This window comes from Anomaloglossus baeobatrachus, chromosome 2 (assembly GCF_048569485.1).
Source record: "Anomaloglossus baeobatrachus isolate aAnoBae1 chromosome 2, aAnoBae1.hap1, whole genome shotgun sequence".
In the NCBI taxonomy this organism is placed as follows: Eukaryota; Metazoa; Chordata; class Amphibia; order Anura; family Aromobatidae; genus Anomaloglossus; species Anomaloglossus baeobatrachus.
Window position 1 is genome coordinate 183257935 of NC_134354.1, and position 22518 is coordinate 183280452.

Genomic DNA, 22518 nt, shown 5'->3' on the forward strand with positions numbered 1-22518 from the left:
GGACACTTCGTCCATGAAAAAATAACTACAACGCACAGGCTTGCTTCACTGCATGAGGTGTGCAGTTGCAGTCTCTGAATGGCTCTATGTGGTCGGAAACTCGAACAGGCCAATTATTGACTTTCCACAATGCTCATTATGTGTGTCGAGCTCATCCGAGGATCTGACCCGCTCGAATCGAGTGGCGAGCATTCAAGCATTTTAGTGCTTGCCCATCACTAGAAATCAATTTTTCACATTAAACTATTTTTTTTATTATACCTTTTCAATCATCAAAAATAATAAACATCCACTTCACTTACACACTACATTATGCAACTTATTTCTGTACGTTCTCATTCCTCTGGATTTTTAGCAATACAGTACTAACTGCATGGCTCAAAGCCAAAAAAGGCTGTGATATTATTTCAGGCATAGACCGGATTGATTTGTCAACAATCTGTGTCTTGCTGTTCGTTCAGGCAATCACATTCTTACTTTTCCTCCATAATCCTTATTTGATACTAAGGATTTCAGGGCCATTAAATGATCATTTTCAGAGAGAAGCAAACCAAATGGATGTAGATACAAGGGAGAGAAGGATCATTCGGAGACATGAAACGACAGGAGCACCCAGCCACAAAACTAGGTACGATGATTGATTAGTTAGTTCCTTATGAAATATTGAGTTTAAGATTCATTTTAAATATGAAACTACAGAAGTAATCTAGATTTCTAAGGTTGATTTTATCGATAATGTTTCTGCTAAATACCTTGATATAGTTAAGTATATGTTATAAAATATGGGTAAAACAAAAAAGGCAACGGTGGATAATTTTAATTATTTTGCCTAAATGTTGTTTTATTTTTTTCTTGTGAAACTAGTTGTTAAAGGAAGATATGCACTAGTGAGACTTCAGTCTAATTGATGCTTCTTTTCAGTTCTGATAAGACATTACTGCATACACTAATATATAATTAAGATATAGAGATAAGGAATACAGTAAATTTATCCCAAAGGGATGTCATCGGCACCCGGTAAACCAGGGCATATGCCAGCGACTATGGATTTGACCAGCTAATAAAGATCTCATCTAGTGTGCTCACTGACTGACCAGCTAAAGGGTTTGGGACTGAAGAAGTACTGCAAACATAATTAGTCCAGTTATACAATATTGTACAGTATATGTAAAGAATTGGAGGGGGTGTTTTTATGTATAAAATTATTGGGTCTGTAGTTTGGTACAAAATCGACCAGTACCCTCTACAAATCATTACTGGGTTTTTCTAATAGTCCATATAAGTCACTATCAATAGATTAATCATTTATATTGCCCATAATTACCACTGTACAGTCATAACACAGTAGTGAATAAATTATTTATAATAATAATAATTTACATATTCTGTCTACCTGAGGGTATTATAGAGTTAACTTCCATTTCACGTTTTGCAAATTTCAGTACCAATATGAACTACATGTATCAGATCAACCAATCCAAGCATTGTAATTTTACTAACTGTCTCTATCCACATATATTAGAGATAAAGGTCCTTACTGTCTCTATCCACCATATTACAGATAAAGGTCCTTATTAACTGTGTCTATCCACTATATTACAGATAAAGGTCCTTATTAACTGTGTCTATCCACTATATTACAGATAAAGGTCCTTACTTAACTGTCTCTATCCACCATATTACAGATAAAGGTCCTTATTAACTGTGTCTATCCACTATATTACAGATAAAGATCCTTACTAACTGTCTCTATCCACCATATTACAGATAAAGGTCCTTATTAACTGTGTCTATCCCCTATATTACAGATAAAGGTCGTTACTAACTGTCTCTATCCCCCATATTACAGATAAAGGTCTTTATTAACTGTTTCTATCCACTATATTACAGATAAAGGTCTTTAATAACTGTCTCTATCCACTATATTACAGATAAAGGTCCTTACTAACTGTCTGTATCCTCATATATTACAGATAAAGGTCCCTATTCTAAATCTTTCTGAAATGCCCTGGTCTAATGGAAGACGTAATGTTTGCCAACATCTTCATTGGTAAGAACTTTATTGAGCTTCATGTATCTAATGAATCCCAATAAAATAAACAATTTGTCATCTAGTCAGGTTTTGTATGTATATAATAGTAATTATATACAAATTTATATTTTTAACTATATTGTCCTCTAAAAAATTCACAACTGCAATACCAAAACAATAATTATTGTGGACATATTGGAACAGTAGTAGTTATACCAAAATTTTGGGTTACATAATAATAATAAAATGGGTAACTAGGTGGATGGATGTCAAATAGCATTCTGAAGCTGCCTTTAAATTGCTGCCTAATGGGGTTTTTTTGTAACCTTTAAAAATGCATTTGTCTAAAAAGGTATAGTAACGTTTCCATGCGGTACTGTATCTTATTGTTTTCCATGGGACAAATTTGTCATTTTTGCATACTTCAGTTATTTTGGCTAATAATGTAGAATTTTTTATACAGTTAAAAGCCATACACAAAAACTATTGTTTTTTTTTAATAGGATTCCATGGTATATACAATTTTGTGTATTTTTTTTACATTTACATAAAACAAGCCATTGTTCCCTAGCTTTTATGACATCCCAGGGCTGTGGGGTACTCTGTCCCGGGTGCGTGGTGCACAGGGGAGGAACAGTCGGGGTCGCGGCCGATGCCCAGATCTGTGACCCTGGAGGTCGGTCCGATAAAAAGGGGGTTAAAAATGGAAGGAAAATAAAATAAAATAAAAATAAGAGTTTTTCGACTATGCCACTTGCGGTGTGCGGCCAGGGTATTGAAGCCGCCGCTGGTTTCGTTTTACATGGTTCAGGCACTCCCAGGGGGCGGGATCTCTGGTTTTCGCTCCCTTTGCAGCTTGTGGCGCAGTTGTTTTTAATCTCCAAAATGGCGGCAATTTTGCAAGTTTTAGTCACAGTTCAATTTGTAAGGTGCGCTTGTCACCCGAGGTTATGGGTCTAGTCCTTATCCTGCCAACTACACCAAGTTCGGGGTTTGATGACCCAGGGCTGTGGAGTACTCGGTCCCAGGCGTGTGGTGCACAGGGGGGAACAGTCGTGGCCGTGGCCGATGCCCCATTCCGTGACCCTGGGGGTCGGTCCAATCAAAAGGGGGTGAAAAATGGAAGGTAAATAAAAGAAAATAAAATAAGAGTTTTTCGAATAAGCCACTTGCGGTGTGTGGCCAGGTTATTGAAACCGCCGCTGCAGGGTCCTGCTGGGGCTGGTGGAGTAATGCAGCTTAGGTGTTTTGGGCCCTCCGCAAGCAGGGCTAGGCCCCAGCAGTGGATGATGGGGGCAATAGTAGGGAACAGTCAGTGCATTTGTACGGGGGTGAGAAGGAAACAGTCCACACCGCTATTGCACTTTCAACTTGCCTTTTTACTGTTGGCTCGGTACCTAGACTCCCTGGTGCCGGTTTCAGGTGTTCCCGCTCTCCTTGTTCTCCGTGCCAGCTGTGACTTGGGGTAGCTGTCCTCCATGCACACTTGTTTGTATTGGGCTCCTGTGGCTTACAGCTTCTGGGGGAGCCCCTCCGTTTCAGTCTTGGTCCTATTGCAGGCAGCCTGGACTATTTAATGGGTGGACTTCTATTCCTTGTCCCAGGTCCCCTCTTTGCTGCTCATGCTTCAGACTCTTTGGGTGGAGAGAGACCCTGGAGATCCCCTCACCTGGCAGATTTAACAGTTGACCATAAAGTGTCCCGCTGTCCTAGGGTTGTTACACTTTTCCTTCTTTACTTTATTCCTCACTCCTCACTCCTTTGCTTCCAACCACTGGCCCCTCCCCTTGCTGGGTCTCTCCCTACAGATTGGGTGGCAATTAGCCAATAAGTGCCCATCTCTTTTACCTGTTGCTAGGCAGTCTCCCAGTCTGGAATTGAGGTTGTGTATGTGGCCTGAGGGTGCTGATGTGTTGACTGGCACGGATATTCCGGGGTTTGGGATTCCACAGGTTGCAATTTGTGGCATCTGATACCTCAGGGGTGCTACATTTTGAACATATCATCAATAATTGCCTACTAAATAAAACAATAGCATGACCCGTAGGTTTGCATAACTTTACAATGTACGTTATTACAAATACCTGAGGTATTGTTCCTGTCTGTGCGACCATCAGACTACAGGACTCCATCATATTGCTAATTCTAAGTTGGCTATTGGTGATGCTTGCCGTTTTGGCAGAGGTCGGTGATGTAGAGGCGTGCATAGGATCCACATCCTCCAAGAGATTGTCATATTGTATTCTAGGCTTATGGCTTCCATTTGTTTGTGGTTGATAGTGACTGATAACATGAAAGCTTATCACCCTGTCTGAAGTCAGAAAAATAATCCAATCTTTCTTTCATTGCAAAGGTCCAAACCAGTCATATATAAGTCATCATGGCTTGGAAGCATTTATCGCTAGGCTAGCATGCAACTGGTAAAGATGGACAGAATTCTTAAGAGTAATGTAGTATCACTGTTTGGCACTATTACCCATCCTAGGTCCTATAGTTATGGGAGGCATATTTCTGTCAACTTGGGGCAGAGCCGAATGCAATGCATATACTTGCATCACAGTGCGTTCTCCGCATCAGCCAAAAATTAATATTAGGCAGATAGATGAAATTGTGTATGCCATGTCTCATATCTATAGACAGCTAAAGTCATGAATATATGGCATTAATACCTTCTGCCTGGGACCGCCAGGTGCTCAGATATTCTTAAAGGGAATCTGTCACCAGGTTTTTGCCACCTAATCTGAGAGCAGCATAATGTAGGGGCAGAGATCCTGATTCCAGCAGTGTGTCACTTACAGGGCTGCTTAGTGTTGTTTTGATAAAATCAGCTGTAGATTATCCTTAGAGGACTACTTGTCCTACTGCCAGGTAGTCCAGCATATTCGTGCGCTCTATATAACCACTAGATCTGCAGCAAAGAAAATACTGAATTTATCAAAATGGCAGCAAACAGCTCAGTAAGTGACACATTGCTGAAATCAGGGTCTCTATCTCTACATTATGCTGCTCTCAGATGGGGGAGCAAAAACCTGCTGACAGATTCCCTTTAACATCGGGAATCTCATAACTTTTGGTACCTGAGTCACATCTTATTTACCAGTCCCCAGCTAGTTTTTCTTTGGTTATTGCAAAACTTGGCAGTGACTGTATTGAAATATATATATATATATATATATATATATATATATATATATATATATATATATACTAGCTGTAGTACCGGGCGTTGGCCGGGATAGTAAATGTCTCTCTGCCAGTCTCTATCTGTATGTCGCTGTCTGTCTCTTTCCTTGTCGGTCTGTGTCTGTCTCTGTCTCTCTGTTTCTATCTCTCTATCTGTATTTGTATCACTCTATCTGTCTCCATCTCTGTGTCTGTCTCTCTCTATCTCTGTGTCTGTCTCTATGTGTGTGTCTGTCTGTCTCTCTTTCCCAGTCTGTCGCTTTCCTGGTCTGTCTCTCTCCCCAGCTGTCTTTTTGCCCAGCTGTCTCTTTCCAGGGCTGTCTCTTTCCAGGGCTATGTCTTTCCAGGTCTATCTCTTTGCCCGTCTGTCTCTTTCCAGGTCTGTCTCTCTTCAGGTTTGTTTCTTTGCCTGTCTGTCTCTTTCCAGGTCTGTCTCTTTCGAGCTCTGTCTCTTTCCCAGTTTGTTTCTTTCCAGGTCTGTCTCTTTCCAGGGCTATGTCTTTCCAGGTCTGTCTCTTTGCCCGTCTGTCTCTTTGCCCGTCTGTCTTTTTCCAGGCTGTCTCTCTCCCCGTCTGTCTCTTTCCAGGTCTGTCTCTTTGTCCGGCTGTCTCTTTGTCCGGCTGTCTCTTTGCCCAGCTGTCTCTTTCCAGGTCTGTCTCTTTACAGGGCTGTATCTTTCCCCGGCTGTCTCTTTCCTAGTCTGACTCTTTCCAGGTCTGTCTCTTTCCAGGGCTGTCTTTTTCCAGGTCTGTCTCTTTCCAGGTCTGTCTCTTTGCCCGTCTGTCTCTGTCTGTCTCTTTCCACATCTGTCTCTGTCTGTCTCTCTGTCTGTTAGCCTGCAGCTCCCACCTCCATTCAGTTTAATGGAGGCACGATTTTGGAGAGTATTTGTAAAGCGCAGGGTTAAATTTTCCGTTCAAAACATAGTCTATGACATTCCCTGAGTCACATGAGGCGTCTGTGCAAAATTTCGTGATTGTAAATGCGACAGTGCGGATTCCTTTAGCGGACATACACACACACACACACACACACACACTCAGCTTTATATATTAGATATATGATGATTGTTGGCAAGTGGAGTGCTATATAACAATAGCCTCCAGTTCACGAATGTTCTTTGGATTGCATTCTACAACAGCCTCCTGCAAATCCCAGCAAACATTTTCTTTGTGGTTCAAGTGAGGTGACTGTGATGGCCATCCCAGAATCTTTCAGAAGCCTTGGAGGACTTTGAGGTATACTTGGGATCACTGTCCTGTTGGTTGATCCAATGGTGTCCAAGCTTCAGCTTTCTCACAGAATGCGTGATGTTTTCTCCTAGGATTTCCTGACACTTGATACTCTTGTCCATCACTGTATACACTGCAGGTTTCCAGTGCCGGAGTAAACAAAGCATCTCCATCATCGAGCATCACCATTAGAGTTGAGCGGGAAGGCAATAATCCGGGGCCGGCGGGTCGTTAACAGACTTAAAAATAAGTCCGATCCGCTCCGGAATCCGGTGCCCATATAAGTCAATGGGGACCAGAATCCGGAGGGTTAAAACGTTTGTGGAGGGGCTAGGGGGCTGGGAACGAGTGAGGCATACTCACCGAGGCGCTGTCATGGCGACACACTACTTCCGGGTCACGCTGTTACCTTCCGGAGCTGACAATTCAATATTCATGGTTTTTCCCGCCCACCAGCGTTTGTTGGTTGCAGATAGACACGACCCCATCATGAGTGTCAGCGTGTCAGCTGACTGCAACCAATCACAGGCGCCAGGACGGCCGGTGGGCGGGGAAAGCAGTGCACTGTCAGTCACGGTGGTAAACACACTCGGCAGCACAGTTATAGCGCTCGGCTGCAGCCCCAGCCGTCTCTGTGCGCAGTATCTGTGCTGTTTATCCAGTGCCCGGAGTCACACGTGCGAGGCTGCCGGGTGCTGCCAGAGCCCCTCGCACCTGTGATTCCGGTGAAAGTAAAAAAAAAAAACCCCGACTTGCGGTCCCCCTAATCTTCACATCCAGCCAAGATAACGCCGGCTGGGGGCTGGTATATCCTCAGCCCGCAGCCGTCTGGTATGTCGCATCTGTTAGATGCGACATACCGGTGCGATACCGGCTCTTCCCGCTGGCGTGATGTGGTGCCAGTCGGGGTAATAGCAGGGGTTAGCAGGGGCACATAGCTGCTGCTAAACCCTAGGTTTGTGTGATGGCACAGGCGTCTATCAGATACCTGCATCACACAAACCTGTAAGTGACAGTAAATAAACACAGACACACAGAAAAATCCTTTATTTGAAATAAAATACAAAACACTCCTCCTTCACCACTTTATTAACCCCCAAACACCCTACAGTTCCGACATAATCCACAGGAGAAGTCCCACGCCGCTTCAGCTCTGCTACATGTTAGAGCAAGCAGCCATAGAGCACGACCGCCCGCTCTGAGTGCAGCGTAGTACTGACCGCGATAAGCAATGACTGCACTGCAGACACTGTCACAGGCTGGGGGGTGGGTCATCCAGGAACCAATCACAGCTGAGAGGACGGCCGCTGGGCGGGGAAAACACGGAAAGCTGTGTGACAGCACAGGAAGTGAAAGCGCGACCCGGAAGCAAGTGTGCCGCCATGACAGAGTCTGGTAAGTATGAAACGCTATTTATTTATTTATTTTTTTTCCATTTTTTATTACATGCCGGTTCCGGATCGTGCAGCCGGAATCCCAGGCCCGGATCGGGCCCGGGAATAGTGCTGAAACCGCGCGGATCCGGACATTTACAGCCTGGGCTCGCTCAGCCCTAATCACCATCATTGTTCACTGTAGCTGGTGGTAGCTAGTGATAGCTTACGCATTCTTCTATGTCCATGTAATGTAGCCAGTGTTCCTATAGCTTTGAACTTGCAAACTATTGCCCTGATTCATCAAAACTGCCTTTCTACACATCGGTGTTGATCTGGTGCATCAGAAAAGTGGCATGTGCCTCCATGTGTGCCTCACCACACATCTGACTCCAATTTTAGTCAGATTTGTGGCGTAAAAAGGGCCGACACTCATCATTAATTTAGCTGCCATGCCTTGTCCTGCCTCACCTCTAACCACTTTGTCAGAGCCGGTTAAAAATAGAACACCAAAAGTTGCAACATTATAGAGCAGCCTCACATTGTACCAAAATTAAATGACTTTCCAAAGCTTTTATCACCAGAATTCTGGCGTAAAACCTGTGATGAATTGGGTCCTGTGCATCCAACTATATCTCTAGGAACCTTCAATGCCTTTGCTATCTCATTGTATCCATGTTATTATTTATATTAGACAGTTATCTTTACTTTTAACATTTTGGATCACTATCTAACATAAAATCAAACGTCACAATTAGTGATGGGAGAACCTGATTTGTAAAGTTTGGGGTCCATACCGGATACCTATTATCCGTTCACCAACCCCAAACACGGAGCTCTCTATGAACTCTGTGTAACTGTTCGGATTCAGCCATCCAGATAATTTAAAATAAAAGAAGGCAAAAAGAAAGAAAATAGGGAATAAAGGAGGAGCGTTATACTTACCAAGTCTCCCGTACGGCTGTAATACTACTTCCGGGTCCGATAATTAATGCTCATACATATTCACTGCTTCCGCGCCCTCCGGCAATCCCGGTGTGTGTGTTGGTTGCAGTCAGACCACGCCCCCACCCTGTGTGACAGCGTCTGTGATTGCTTGGAATCACACATGCTGTCTGTGTCTCTATAGTGCTGTAGAAATAAATAAATAAATAAATAAATTGGCATAGGGTCCGCCATATTGTGATACCCAGCTCAGATAAAGCATACTGCTATGATCTGCAACCCCCAACCCTGTGCTTATCTTGGCTGTGTATCAAAATAAGAGGGACCCCATGTGGCTTTTTTTAAATTATTTACCCAATTTTGATACCCAGCCATGATAAAGCAGACAGCAGGGGGCTGGTATTCTCAGGCTGGGTAGACCCATGATTATTGGGACCCCCAGCCTAAAAATAGCAGCCTACAACTGCCCAGAATTGTTGCATCCATTAGATACGACAATATCGGCACTTTACCCAGTTTATCCCAATTGCCCTGGTGCAGTGGCAATTGGGGTAATATAAGGCGTTAATGATAGCTCACAGCTTTCACTAAGCCCTAGATTAGTAATGAGAGACAACTATGAGACCCTCCCCATGACTACACTATAAGAAAAAAAGAAAAAAACAAACACAGAAAAAATCCTTTAGTTGAAATAAAATCCCAAAAGAACACCCTCTTTGTTGACTATATTAACTCCAAACACTCAGTTCTGACTGAGGTCCACATGAGGTCTCATGACGTTCCTGACTCTGCTACATGCTGAAGTCACAGCATGCGGGCACAGAACATGCCCGCATGCTATGGCTTCAGGCAGAGACTGACTGAGCCGCAGCTGTGAGCAGTGATGTCACTCAGTTTATCCGCGGTCACAGCTGTACGTTCCCACGGTAGCCCGCCTGTAACTGTAGGTAAACTGACCTAAAGTGAACTCATTGAACTCAGTGACTTCAACTCAAGTGATCTGAGTTCAATCAAACCTGCATTTCCTGGCAGAAAACTGTGGGGGGGGGGTTTGCCAAGAGATGCAGATATGGTGCGGAAAATGTATACACCAAATTCCTGCACCAATACTGTATCTCCTGGCAAAAAAAATGCATCAAAATGCGATTCAGTTTTGATGCGATATTTTGCCAGGAGATGCAGATTTGGTGCTGAAATTTATACACCAAATTCCTGCACCAAATCTGCGTCTTCTGGCACAAAAAAAATGCATGTAAACATGATACGATACTGATACTTTTTTTTGCCAGAAGATGCAGATTTGTTGCAATAATTTGGTATATAAATTTCAGCACCAAAACGGCATCTGAGTTTGTAAATTTTGCTAATGAGTCCAATTTGCCATAGTGATTGAATAAATTTGATTGCAAAAGATAGCAATGAGTGATATGTTGCTTCTTTGCCTATTGTTGAAGAGACCTTTCATTTCATGTTGTCACAATTTCACAGTTAGAATGTTTCTTCATGTGATAAAAGCCTCTTTCTCTGTGTTCCAAGCTGTCAGTGTATGAATTCCATTATTGTAGGTGCAGCCTGGATTTAATAAACAAAAGATTCTAAATGAGAATTTTTAGCTGTAACAAGTACATAAAGTTCTGACCGTGAACCATTCAGAAAGCCTCTCTTCAGTTTTCAGTTTGGATGTTTCCTGAAAGCCTTTGCTGCTGTGGAATAAAACATATACGGTACTTTCTATTTTTTCTAATCAGTTGTTCTCTTTACATTTCTTCACACGCTTTTGTATTTCAGTACATGCACATTATATATGACCCCATTTGCTTCAGCTGTTTACATGGAAATGACAGTTATGGGTAATTCTGTCTTTCAGAGATGTCAAAGTTTAAAACTTTACATTATTTATTTGTCCAAGGATCATCTTTTCAATTTTATATAAAATAATGCATTTTTAATATTCTGTAGGCACAGATAACATTATTTGGTTTGTTAGTGTGCCGCCCCGTGCTCGGCAGCCGAGCCGCTCGGGTCTGGACCTTCAGTGGGTGGCTCGAGGGTCTCCGGACCTGGGGGTCCTGCGGTCACTCCGATCAAAAAGGGGTTGGCGGTGTGGGGATGTAGGTGTACGGCTGGAGCCGTGTTTAAGTTCGTGACGCCACCCACGGGATGTGGTGAAGGTGGACACCACCGCTGCAGTTATGGGGCACCCAGGGGAGATGTTATGCAGCAAGTTGTTAACCCCTCCGTGGGTAGGGATGGTGGCCCCGGGACCCGTTGGGGGAGTTGGGAGGTGCAGGGAGATGGGCGGCCGGAGGGCACTGATGTACTCACTATTAGTAAACACACGAGTCTCTGGTAAACCAAGGTGATGGTGGTCGGTGTACGCAGCCGGCTGCAGTCTGGTCCCCCACCCGGTTGGTGGTCTCTGCCTTTCTCCTGCACCTGTTTTGTGATGGTGGACTACCTGCGCTTGCAACTTCAGGAGTCTGCTCCCCAGCTTGTGGTTGCCTGAGGAGCCCTTTGCCCACAGTCGCTGGCCCGTGGGATCTCTCTGCCGTGGCGGTGGCTTTCTATCCCCCTCATTGGGCTGTTGCCTTCAGTCGGGACTTTGGGTGGGACAGGACCTATAGTCCTGGCCGCAATCAGTTAATTAGCTAGCCCCCAGTAGCTTCTGGACCTAGCTTGAGGGTCTGAGTACCCCCCTTTTTGCTCCGGTTTCCGAGTCGGTTCCCCGGGTCGGTACCGGCGGGCCACTACCTTGACCTGGTCCACCACGGTTCCACCGAGCCGTCTTCCCGGCTCCTGCAGACAGAGGCCTCCGTCTGCCTCCTAGCCAAAGGTACCAGGGCTCCTACCCAGGCACCTGTCAGTCTGCTACAGGCCTGTCACACAGGCCTGACCTCCTCCACTGAACTCTCAAACTGAACTACTGTCTTTTCCCGCCTCAGGCCATCCGAACTCCTCGGTGGGTGTGTCCAACCACCTTGCTCCACCCCTGGTGTGTCCATCAAGCACTGAGGGGGGTGACTAGGGTTTAAATGTTTGGCTGCTGTCACCTTGTTAGGGGACTGGTGTAATGCGGGGCCCTATCTGTGACTACCTGGCCCGGCCAGGGCGTCACAGAAGCCAAAATTGAACTACAAATAAAATAACACTGAATAAATATACAATGATTCTTCAAATCACCCTATTTTATACTGCAATGGCCTTTACTTGGCCATCATAAGAGAAATATTGTTTAGCGGCTAAGGCCCCCTTCATACGTGTGTCTACGGCCTTTTTCACACGTCCTTGTCTCCGGTACGTGTTTGGTCCTTTTCCTCACGTACCAGAGACACGGGCACACGTAGACCCATTAAAATCAATGGGTCTGCGCTCAAATGCGTGTTCTGCCATGGACCGTGTGTACGTGTGGAGCATACGTGTGTCCGTGTGCTCCACACGTCAACATGTCCGCTTTTCTCCGGCATCACGGGTGTCACACGGAACGCAAACGGACCACATGGAGGTGTTCCGTGTGACACGCACAGGAGAAAACACACATGTTTGAGAAAATAAAAAAATACTTTACTCACCTTCACTAGCCCTCCTGGCTCTGCCGCTGCTGTCACTTGCTTCCGACCGCTGCTCATTATGCTCATTGAATACTCACTTCACTGTGGCCGGAAGCAGCAGCGGGGAGTCGGCAGGACCGGAGACCGAAGATCAGTACCACGGACAGCGATGCCAGGGACAGGTGAGCAGAAAGTTCCCGTTCTCCATGTGTTATCACAGATAATACACGGAGAACACACGTAGGCCATAAACACGACTCACGGAGGGCAAAACGCTCCTCTGACACATCCGTGAAAAACGTGCGTGGTTTTTCACGAACGTGTGAAAGAGGCCTAAAAAAAAGTATGTAAAAAAACTGATACCAATGTTAGTGTATACCATCAGTGTGCCATCAATGAAACATCTGTGTGTCATCTGTGTTTTTCCAGTATGGCTAAAGAAAGAATGAAATTGCAAAGGATGTCCAATACTTTCATTGTTAAACATGTACAGCACACGGATAGGACATGGATGACTTGTATTGGCCCTTATCATCCTCATCCGTGCTGTCGGAAAAAAACGGACATGTCTCCTTGTGGTTCACATGGACTTACGGTACATGTAAAAACATGCACATGGCAGCCCCATAGGTTATAATGGGTACGTGTGGTATCAGTGAAAAAACAGATTCCACACGTACAGGAAACACGGACATGTGAGGAAGGCCTAAGGGATACACCTTTGTGGACACTTTTGTTTTCTACCAATATACATGCATTTTAGCTAAAATCATTTTTGCTATAGGGTTTCATTAACTATATTGAACCATTTGGCATCTGCAGCTTCAATGCTAGATGGTACATAGCAGACTGCAGAAGGAGTTATCTGTGAATCCAAACATTCTGAATTTTAGGGTATGTAAATTCGGCTGTGTTCACAATGGGGTTTTTCCAGGCTCTTTTTGAGCAGAAACTCCCCAAAATTCTCCTCAAAGGGTATGTGCACAAACTTTTTTGCCTAGTCTCCAGAGCAAAACTGTGCAAAATCTCCATGTTTTTGAGGAGGCTTTGTAATGTTTCCATGCAGTGTCTATACAGATACATGCATATATACAGTCTTGCTCATCATTATTGGCACCCATAAAGTTTAAGTATATAATGTGGAATATCACCTGGAAAAAAAAAAAATCAAGTGAAACCGCTTTTTGTATAGAGCACTCATGTTAAATACAAAAGAGCAAATGATAACCAACAATTTGAAAAAAAACAATGGAAAGGAAAAATAGAAAAACCTAAAGCTGCTGTGACACTGCTATTGGCACCCTTTACATTAAATAAGTATAGGAAAACATATTAATTCGCTTGTGGTAAATTGTCGGTGCTCATAGGGCATGAGTTAGCCAATGAACGATGACTTCAGAGTTTTAAAAAGGCCTTCTTCCTTTGTCACAGTGGTGAAGACAAAGGAGCTGTCTGATGACATCAAAACTGCTATTATTAGCAAATACAAGATTTCCAAAGGGTATAAGGTCAACTCCAAAGACTGTGGTATCACAGTTTCAACAGTGCGCAATGTTATTAAGATGTTTGCCAAGCATGGAACTGTCAAGAGCCTCTCTGGACATGGGGGAATGAGGAAAATTGACGAGATGTGTTCAAAGGTTGGTGCGAATGGTGTAAAAAAACACCACGTCAAAAATCCTGTTGGCCAACCTGGAACAGTCTGAGGTCAACAAGTACCATAGACAGCACACTAAACCAAGCACAGATTTATGGGCAAAGGTCAAGGAAGAAACCATTGCTGAAGAAAAGACAAAAAGGAACAACTGATCTTTGCCAAAGAGTACCTTGACAAACCACAATCCTGGGAAAATATTCTGTGAACAGATGAAACAAAAATAGACTTTTTTGGTAATGCATAGCAACAGTTTGTTTACAGACGGCGCAATCAAGCTTATAAAGAAAAAAAACCCTACCAACAGTTAATCATGGTGGAGGATCCTTAATGCTGTGCGATTGTTTTTCTCGTCTGGTACTGGGGGATTTACCTGTATCACATGAATCATGACATCGGAGAATTATTAAGAGATTTTAGAGCGAAATGTCCTACCCAGTGTAAGAAAACCTGGTTTGAATCGAAGATCAATGGTCTTCAAGCAAGACAATGACCCAAAGCACAGATCCAAAAGTACACAGGAATGGTTGAAAAATAAAATATGAACTATTTTAAAATGGATAGCAATGAGTCCTGACCTCAATCCCATTCACAATCTTTTGAGTGAACTGAATTCTGCCATTGGGAAAAAGAAGCCTGCAAACATTCAAGAGCTTGAACAAACTGCAAAGGAAGAGTGGGAGAAAATACCAGCTGAGAAGTGCAAGAAGCTTATAGATGGCTACAAGAAACGTTTGGAGGCTGTCATCAATGCCAAAGGGTGTGCAACCAAGTATTAATTAGTAGTGCTTTTATTGCTGCACATGCTGTTTATTTGGTTTCTTCTTTGAAATTGCCAAATGTAAGTTGACAAATAATGTTTTATTGTTGCATTACTTTGGACCATTAATTAAAAAGTCCTGAAGATATAGTTTTGGTACATTTCCATTTATTTCTGAAAATATTGTACAATCTATGAAAAAAATGAAGGGGTGCAAATAATGGTGAGCAGTACTGTACATACAGTTTTTGTAAAGTCTTTTTTACTGTAGTTTTCAAGGGATTTTTTCACTCTATTTAATAATGAAGGAACCATTAGTGTTCTTTTTTTAAGCAAAAACTATGGCAAAATGCTAAAAAAAAAGTCTGATCAGTTTCAGTTCCAAGTGTCTTCTGAGCTTTCACATTGGCTTGTTTTGTTAAGTAACAGAGCGTCTTTCAAGCAGAAAATAACAATAATAATAATAATAATAAAAAAAACCCTGAAGTGGTCATTAGGTGTTAAAAAGCATGAATATATGCACAGTAAGATGTTTTTACATGTAAATGAATATGTTCATTCTTCTACTTGTTTTTTGGATAGGTTTTACAGGTGGTTTCAGCAGCGGAATCCACGGAAAAAAGATAGTGTGCACATAGCAATTTTCTGTGCCTAAATCTCCTTAAAAAACCCCTATGTGCACTTAGCTAAAAACAGTTTCAGAATGTCTTAGAAAACTTTTCCAGTTTATTTCTATGGCAAATCCACCTTACTGTTCATTGAAATTTTAAACTTTTTTTTTTTTACAATGCAGAGGTTTGGAGAAAATCCTAAGGGAAAAAAATAAATTGCATGTCATTCTCTGCACTATGGACTGTCCAATAAAAAGGCTGCAAAAAAAAAAAAATTAAGGAAAAAAATCTCTTCATTAACTGTTCAAAAGTCAAAACCTCTAAAGGCTATGTTCACACAGGGCATTTTTGGTACATTTTTTTCTGCATTAAAATTGTAGCAAAACTTCATCTCTTGGCAAGAAATAACCTGCGGTTTGGTACGGTTTTCCTGGCAGGATGGCGGGCCTGCAGAGCATAGTCATGACAATGTGCTAATGGATGAGACAATTCTAAGTGGCTGCAGGCTATTTTTAGGCTGGGGGCTCCGATAACCATAGGTCTCCCCAGCTTGAGAATACCATCCCCCAGCAGTTGGCTTTAGCATGTCTGGATATCAAAATTGGGGGGACTGCCAACTGTTTTTTAAAATCATTTATTTAAATAATGAAAAAAAAAAGCCACGTGTGGTCCCTCTTATTTTGATACACAGCCAAGATAAGCACATAGCTGGGGGCTGCAGGCTGTAGCCGTATGCTTTATCTGTGCTGGGTATCATAATATGGACACACCCTAAGCCAATTTATTTATTTATTTTTACACCACTATAGGTACCCACACAGCATGTGTGATTCCAAGCAGTCAGACACGCTGTCACACAGGACGGGGTGCAGTCTGACTGCAACCAAACAGAGGTGCCAGGACTGCCAGTGGGCGGGGGAAATGTTGAATATGTATGAGAGTAATGAGTGGCCCTGGAAGTAGCATTACAGCCATGCGGGAGACTCAGTAAGTATAGCGCACCTGCTTTATTCCTATTTTCTTTCTTTTTCCGCGGTCAGTGCACGGATACTAGGTATTCTGTGCGGATCCCTAATTTTACACTGGTCTAATGTCCATTCCTTTTGTTCTTTAGCCCAAACAAGTCTTCGCTGCTTGTTGCCTTTCCTTATCAGTGGTTTCCTAACATCTATTTTACCATGAAGGCCTGCTGCACAAAGTCTCCTTTTATCAGTTGTTCTAGAGATATGTCTGCTGCTAGAACTCTGTGTGGCATTGACCTAGTCTCTAATCTGAGCTGCTGCTAACCTGCGATTTCTGAGGCTGGTGACTCGGATAAACTTATCCTCTGCAGCAGAGGTGACTCTTGGCCTTCCTTTCCTGGGGCGGTCCTCATGTGAGACAGTTTCTTTGTAGTGTTTGATGGTTTTTGCCACTGCACTTGGGGACACTTTTTCAAAGTTTTCCCAATTTTTTGGACTGACTGGCCTTCATTTCTTAAAGTAATGATGGCCACTCGTTTTTCTTTACTTAGCTGCTTTTTTCTTGCCATAATACAAATTCTAACAGTCTATTCAGTAGGACTATCAGCTGTGTATCCACCAGACTTCTGCACAACACAACTGATGGTCCCAAGCCCATTTATAAGGCAAGAAATACCACTTATTAAACCTGACAGGGCACACCTGAGAACTGTAAACTATTTCCGGTGACTACCTCTTGAAGCTCATCTACAGAATGCCACGAGTGTGCAAAGCAGTAATCAAAGCAAAAGGTGGCTACTTTGAAGAACCTAGAATATAAGACATATTTTCAGTTTATTCACACTTTTTTGTTAAGTATTTCATTCCACATGTGTTAATTCATAGTTTTGATGTCTTCAGTGTGAATCTACAATTTTCAGTCATGAAAATAAAGAAAACTCTTTGAATATGAAGGTGTGTCCAAACTTTTGGTCTACTACCTAGAGCCCCGGAAGACCAGTGTCAGTCACACACAAACACTCCAGGTAATCCCAGTTTTCTCCAAAAATCCCCCATACAATGGTACAAGGCTAGGGTCGGGCCAATGGATGGCCGCCCAGAGTTGGAGCCAGTCCAGTCCACTGGTTGAGCAGGTGGGAGGGGCAGACACTGGACAATGAGTCAGTCGGAGTCGAGCAGTGAAGGTGAACAGGAGGAGACGCACTGACAAGGAGTTGACAGTAACCTGGTGCCCAGGAGGGTAGTTGCCGGTGGAGTATGGTGGAGAATTCCGGGAACTACGCACCAACGGGATACAGGACTCTAGGACAGGCAGAAACTCCAGGCAGGCCTGTTAACAGCTGCACAGCGAGGGGACCATTAAGGACCTCGCTGACCCTCAAAATCCGAGACTCAGTAGCAAAGGAAGAACCAGGGACAGGACCAGACCTCGCTGACCCTCAAAATCTGATTCTCCGTAGCAAAGGGAGAATCGGGGACAGAACCAGAGACTCCAACCCCACAGGGTTCACGCTACCTTCAGGCGGACAGCAGTAGAAAAACCACCGGACGGGGACCCCCAGTTGCTCTACACCACGGGGACCCACGAACCAGAGACAGCTTCAGGGGAAGAAGATTCCAGATTACTAAACTAGCACTGGGACAAAGAAGACCTGAAGGTGAAACCAGCCGGCCTCGGGTGACCAGTTACCACCAACAGAAGTGAGTAAAAACCAAGTTACACTGAACCCTTGTGTGGACTACCTTCCGACACCCATCATTTCACCTACCCTCTAGGGCACAGGCTGCCATTAACACCATCCCCAGTAGTGGACATTGTGCAGCGGTGGCTCCATCAATATAGCCGCAACACCGCAAGTGGCGTTACGTGTGAACACTATTCAATTCCCCTGTAAATACGTCCCCTTAACAAAAAGGGCCCAGGGAACGGAACCGGGCTACGGCCACCAAAGTAATATTCCACAGATATATACCGCCCGGAACTGAGTACCCCATAACCCTGGGTGACACATATACATATATTCAGCTACATAAACAGATACACTTGAAATGAAGTATCGTAACTAAAAAAAATAAGAAAAAACAAAAAAATAGGGAATGAAGAGACATGAAAAGCTGAAGATATAAGATAAGTCTGTAAAAACATGAAATAAATGAAGTGCAAAATAAAATAAAAAAAATAAAATGGATCAAAGTATGAAAAAACTAAAGGAGAAGGTGAGTAAAGAGAAGGAAGTTCTGTAATTAAAGAACACAAGTACGTAGCAAACAAGAACACAAATTGGTGATAGTGTGATAAAACTTATAACAAGGGATACCTGGGGCTGAGAATACAGGGCCAAAAATGCGTCAATAGGTCCATGGAAACAATACCTAACGTGATATTAGCAAAGGTGAGTGTCCCAAACAAACAAAGGCAGTAACTGTAGTGACAGATGAGGAAATATTACACACCCTGTGGTGGGCGGAACTTGTTGCATTTATTTGCTTCTATGTTTGAGCTGTGCGCTGTTGTAAAGTTGGGGACGATGAGTTATGTGACGTGCCGACAGCTCATGTGACATGTCGGAAATGGCCGGAGTTGTGCGTTGCATCAGGATGATAGCTCCATTAGCGTTATTGATACACAGGTTCTCCTTTATTGGCAGGGTTATACGGTATCTACACCGATTTACTGCCTTTGTTTGTATGGGACACTCACCTTTGTTAATATCACATTAGTAACTGTTTCCTCAAACCTATAGGTGCAATTTTGGCCTTGTACTCTCAGCCCCAGGAATCACATATTATATGTTTGCTCACCTCTTGTTTGCTACATACTTGTGTTCTTTAATTACTGAATTTCCTTCTCTTTACTCATCTTCAGCTTTTGCTTTTTCTTGCTTTGATCCTCTTTTCATTTTACTCTTCGTTTATTTTATGTTTTTATAGACTCAACTTTTATCTTCAGCTTTATGTCTCTGTTTATCTTTCAGCAGCGTTGAGCTATATTTATTTATATATACATATATATATATATATAAATATATACTTACTGTATATATATAATAAATATACATACTTTATTCATTGTACATAATATGTTGTATTATTGAAATATTCTTGTTTATTTTTCCTGTATTTACATTTATTATTGCATGTTATGTTTATGTTTAGATTTACCGTACTTTGAAAAAGGCTCCGCAAGGCGAAATGTTGGGTTGTCTACTTATATTATATAATAGGTTACAAAATAGTTACCTTTTTGCACAAGACTCCTTTTTCCCTTCTTTTTTTTTTTGCAAGATTAATGTGCCACAGAGACTGATGTGTATACACCATATAGGATACATTGTGCCTGACGTATATACAGTCATATGAAAAAGTTTGGGCACCCCTATTAATGTTAACCTTTTTTCTTTATAACAATTTGGGTTTTTGCAACAGCTATTTCAGTTTCATATATCTAATAACTGATGGACTGAGTAATATTTCTGAATTGAAATGAGGTTTATTGTACTAACAGAAAATGTGCAATCTGCATTTAAACAAAATTTGACCGGTGCAAAAGTATGGGCACCTCAACATAAAAGTGACATTAATATTTTGTAGATCCTCCTTTTGCAAAAATAACAGCCTCTAGTCGCTTCCTGTAGCTTTTAATGAGTTCCTGGATCCTGGATGAAGGTATATTTGACCATTCCTGTTTACAAAACAATTCCAGTTCAGTTAAGTTTGATGGTCGCCGAGCATGGACAGCCGCTTCACATCATCCCACAGATTTTCAATGATATTCAGGTCTAGGGACTGGGATGGCCATTGCAGAACTTTGTAATTGTTCCTCTGCATGAATGCCTGAGTAGATTTGGAGCGGTGTTTTGGATCATTGTCTTGCTGAAATATCCATCCCCTGCGTAACTTCAACTTCGTCACTGATTCTTGCACATTATTGGCAAGAATCTGCTGATACTGAGTTGAATCCATGCGACCCTTAACTTTAACAAGATTCCCGGTGCCGGCATTGGACACACAGCCCCAAAGCATGATGGAACCTCCACCAAATTTTACTGTGGGTAGCAAGTGCTTTTCTTGGAATGCCGTGTTTTTTTGCCTCCATGGATAACGCCTTTTTGTATGACCAAACAACTCAATCTTTGTTTCATCAGTCCACAGGACCTTCTTCCAAAATGTAATTGGCTTGTCCAAATGTGCTTTTGCATACCTCAGGCGACTCTGTTTGTGGCGTGCTTGCAGAAACGGCTTCTTTCGCATCACTCTCCTATACAGCTTCTCCTTGTGCAAGGTGCACTGTATTGTTGACCGATGCACATTGACACCATCTGCAGTAAGATGATGCTGCAGGTCCTTGGAGGTGGTCTGTGGATTGTCCTTGACTGTTCTCACCATTCTTCTTCTCTGCCTTTCTGACATTTTTCTTGGCCTGCCACTTCTGGACTTAACAAGAACTGTACCTGTGTTCTTCCATTTCCTTACTATGTTCCTCACAGTGGAAACTGACAGTTTAAATCTCTGAGACAACTTTTTGTATCCTTCCCCTGAACAACTATGTTGAATAATCTTTGTTTTCAGATCATTTGAGAGTTGTTTTGAGGAGCCCATGATGCCACTCTTCATAGGAGATTCAAATAGGAGAACAACTTGCAAGTGGTCACCTTAAATACCTTTTCTCATGATTGGATACACCTGCCTATGAAGTTCAAAGCTCAATGAGGTTACAAAACCAATTTAGTGCTTTAGTAAGTGAGTAAAAAGTAGTTAGGAGTGTTCAAAACAAGAAATTGATAAGGGTGCCCATACTTTTGCACTGGTCAAATTTTGTTTAAATGCAGATTGCACATTTTCTGTTAGTACAATAAACCTCATTTCAATCCAGAAATAATACTGAGTCCATCAGTTATTAGATATATGAAACTGAAATAGCTGTTGCAAAAACCCAAATTGTTATAAAGAAAAAAAGTTAACATTAATAGGGGTGCCCAAACTTTTTCATATGACTGTACATCACATAGGATACACTGAGACTCTGACGTGTATACACCACATAGGATACACTCTGTCTGATGTATATACATCACATAGAGTACTCTGGGGCTGGTGTATATACATCACATTGGATACATTGGGGCTGATGTGTATATACCACATAGGATACACTGTGACTGATTAATATACACCACATAGAATACATGGGGGATGATGTATATACATCACATAGGTGATGCTGGGGCTGGTGTACAGTATATACATCACATTGGATACACTGGGCCTGATGGGCTTACACCACATAGGATACAATGTGACTGATGTATATGGAGCACCCCACGGGGTCTGGGGAATACTCGTCACCGGGCCGGTGGAGGGTCAAGGGATGTCACGGGTGGCCCAGCCCAGTTTCGTGACCCCGAGGTGTCCACAAAAAGGGAATGGAATGGAATGAGGATATTGGAAGTAGTAGTTGTTTTGTGACGCCACCTGTGGTACGCTGCCAGGGATTAACCGCCGCTGCAGGTGCTGTCCTCTGGGGCAGATGGTGTCGCAGCCGGGATTGTTCAGCTCCCCACAGGTAGAGCTAGGCCCCAGGGAGGATGACAGGGGTGGTAGTGGTGACCGTTGGCGCCGGAGCGTGGGGCGACGGCAGTAAAGGGCTGACTCAGTAGTTGCGGTTCAAGGTGTTTACTCACTTTCCAGTTGTCACCCTTAGAGTGCCGGTCTCTGCCGTGATAGACCCCAGCCGATCCCGGATAATTCGGAGGTCACCACCTTTGTTCCCACTGTGTGTCCTTTCTGGTCGGAGTCCCACCAATCCAGAGTAAGAAATATGGAACGGGTTTCGGGTGTATCCTGCACTCTCCGCAGACTCTGGAATCCCCTGTAGCTGTAGAGAACAGGGATGAGCTGTCTGCTCCAAGCCGCTGGTCCTGTGGTGCTCCCAGAAGTGTAAAGTGATGCCTGGGCCGAGGTCCTGACTCTGCTCCTCACCCCAAGCTGTGCCCGGGATAAAACTGACTAGGTGAGAAGAGCTCCTTCCTTTTCCCCAAGTGGTGCCCACCCACCAGGTGGTTGTCCCAGTGACCGGGAAAGTCCCATGCCTCGTGAGGGCCACCCCCCTATCTACCCTAGGCCAACCAGTTGGGAAAGCATCTGACTGTGTGTGGTTTGTGAATGTGAGAAACACCAGCAGTTAACCTCTTTCTTACCCAGGATGAGTACCGCACCTT

At 43.2% G+C, this 22518-nt stretch overlaps 1 protein-coding gene across 1 annotated transcript in view; it reads left to right on the forward strand.

Moving 5' to 3' along the window:
- Positions 1-528: 528 nt before the first annotated feature.
- NYX (nyctalopin) overlaps positions 529-22518 on the forward strand; it is a 43488-nt gene continuing 21498 nt past the window's right edge. Inside the window, exons 1-2 of the mRNA XM_075333519.1 lie at positions 529-628; positions 1974-2050. Of these exons, the coding sequence (XP_075189634.1) occupies positions 2017-2050 (34 nt within the window). The 5' untranslated portion in view covers positions 529-628; positions 1974-2016. The remainder of the gene's footprint in view (positions 629-1973; positions 2051-22518) is intronic.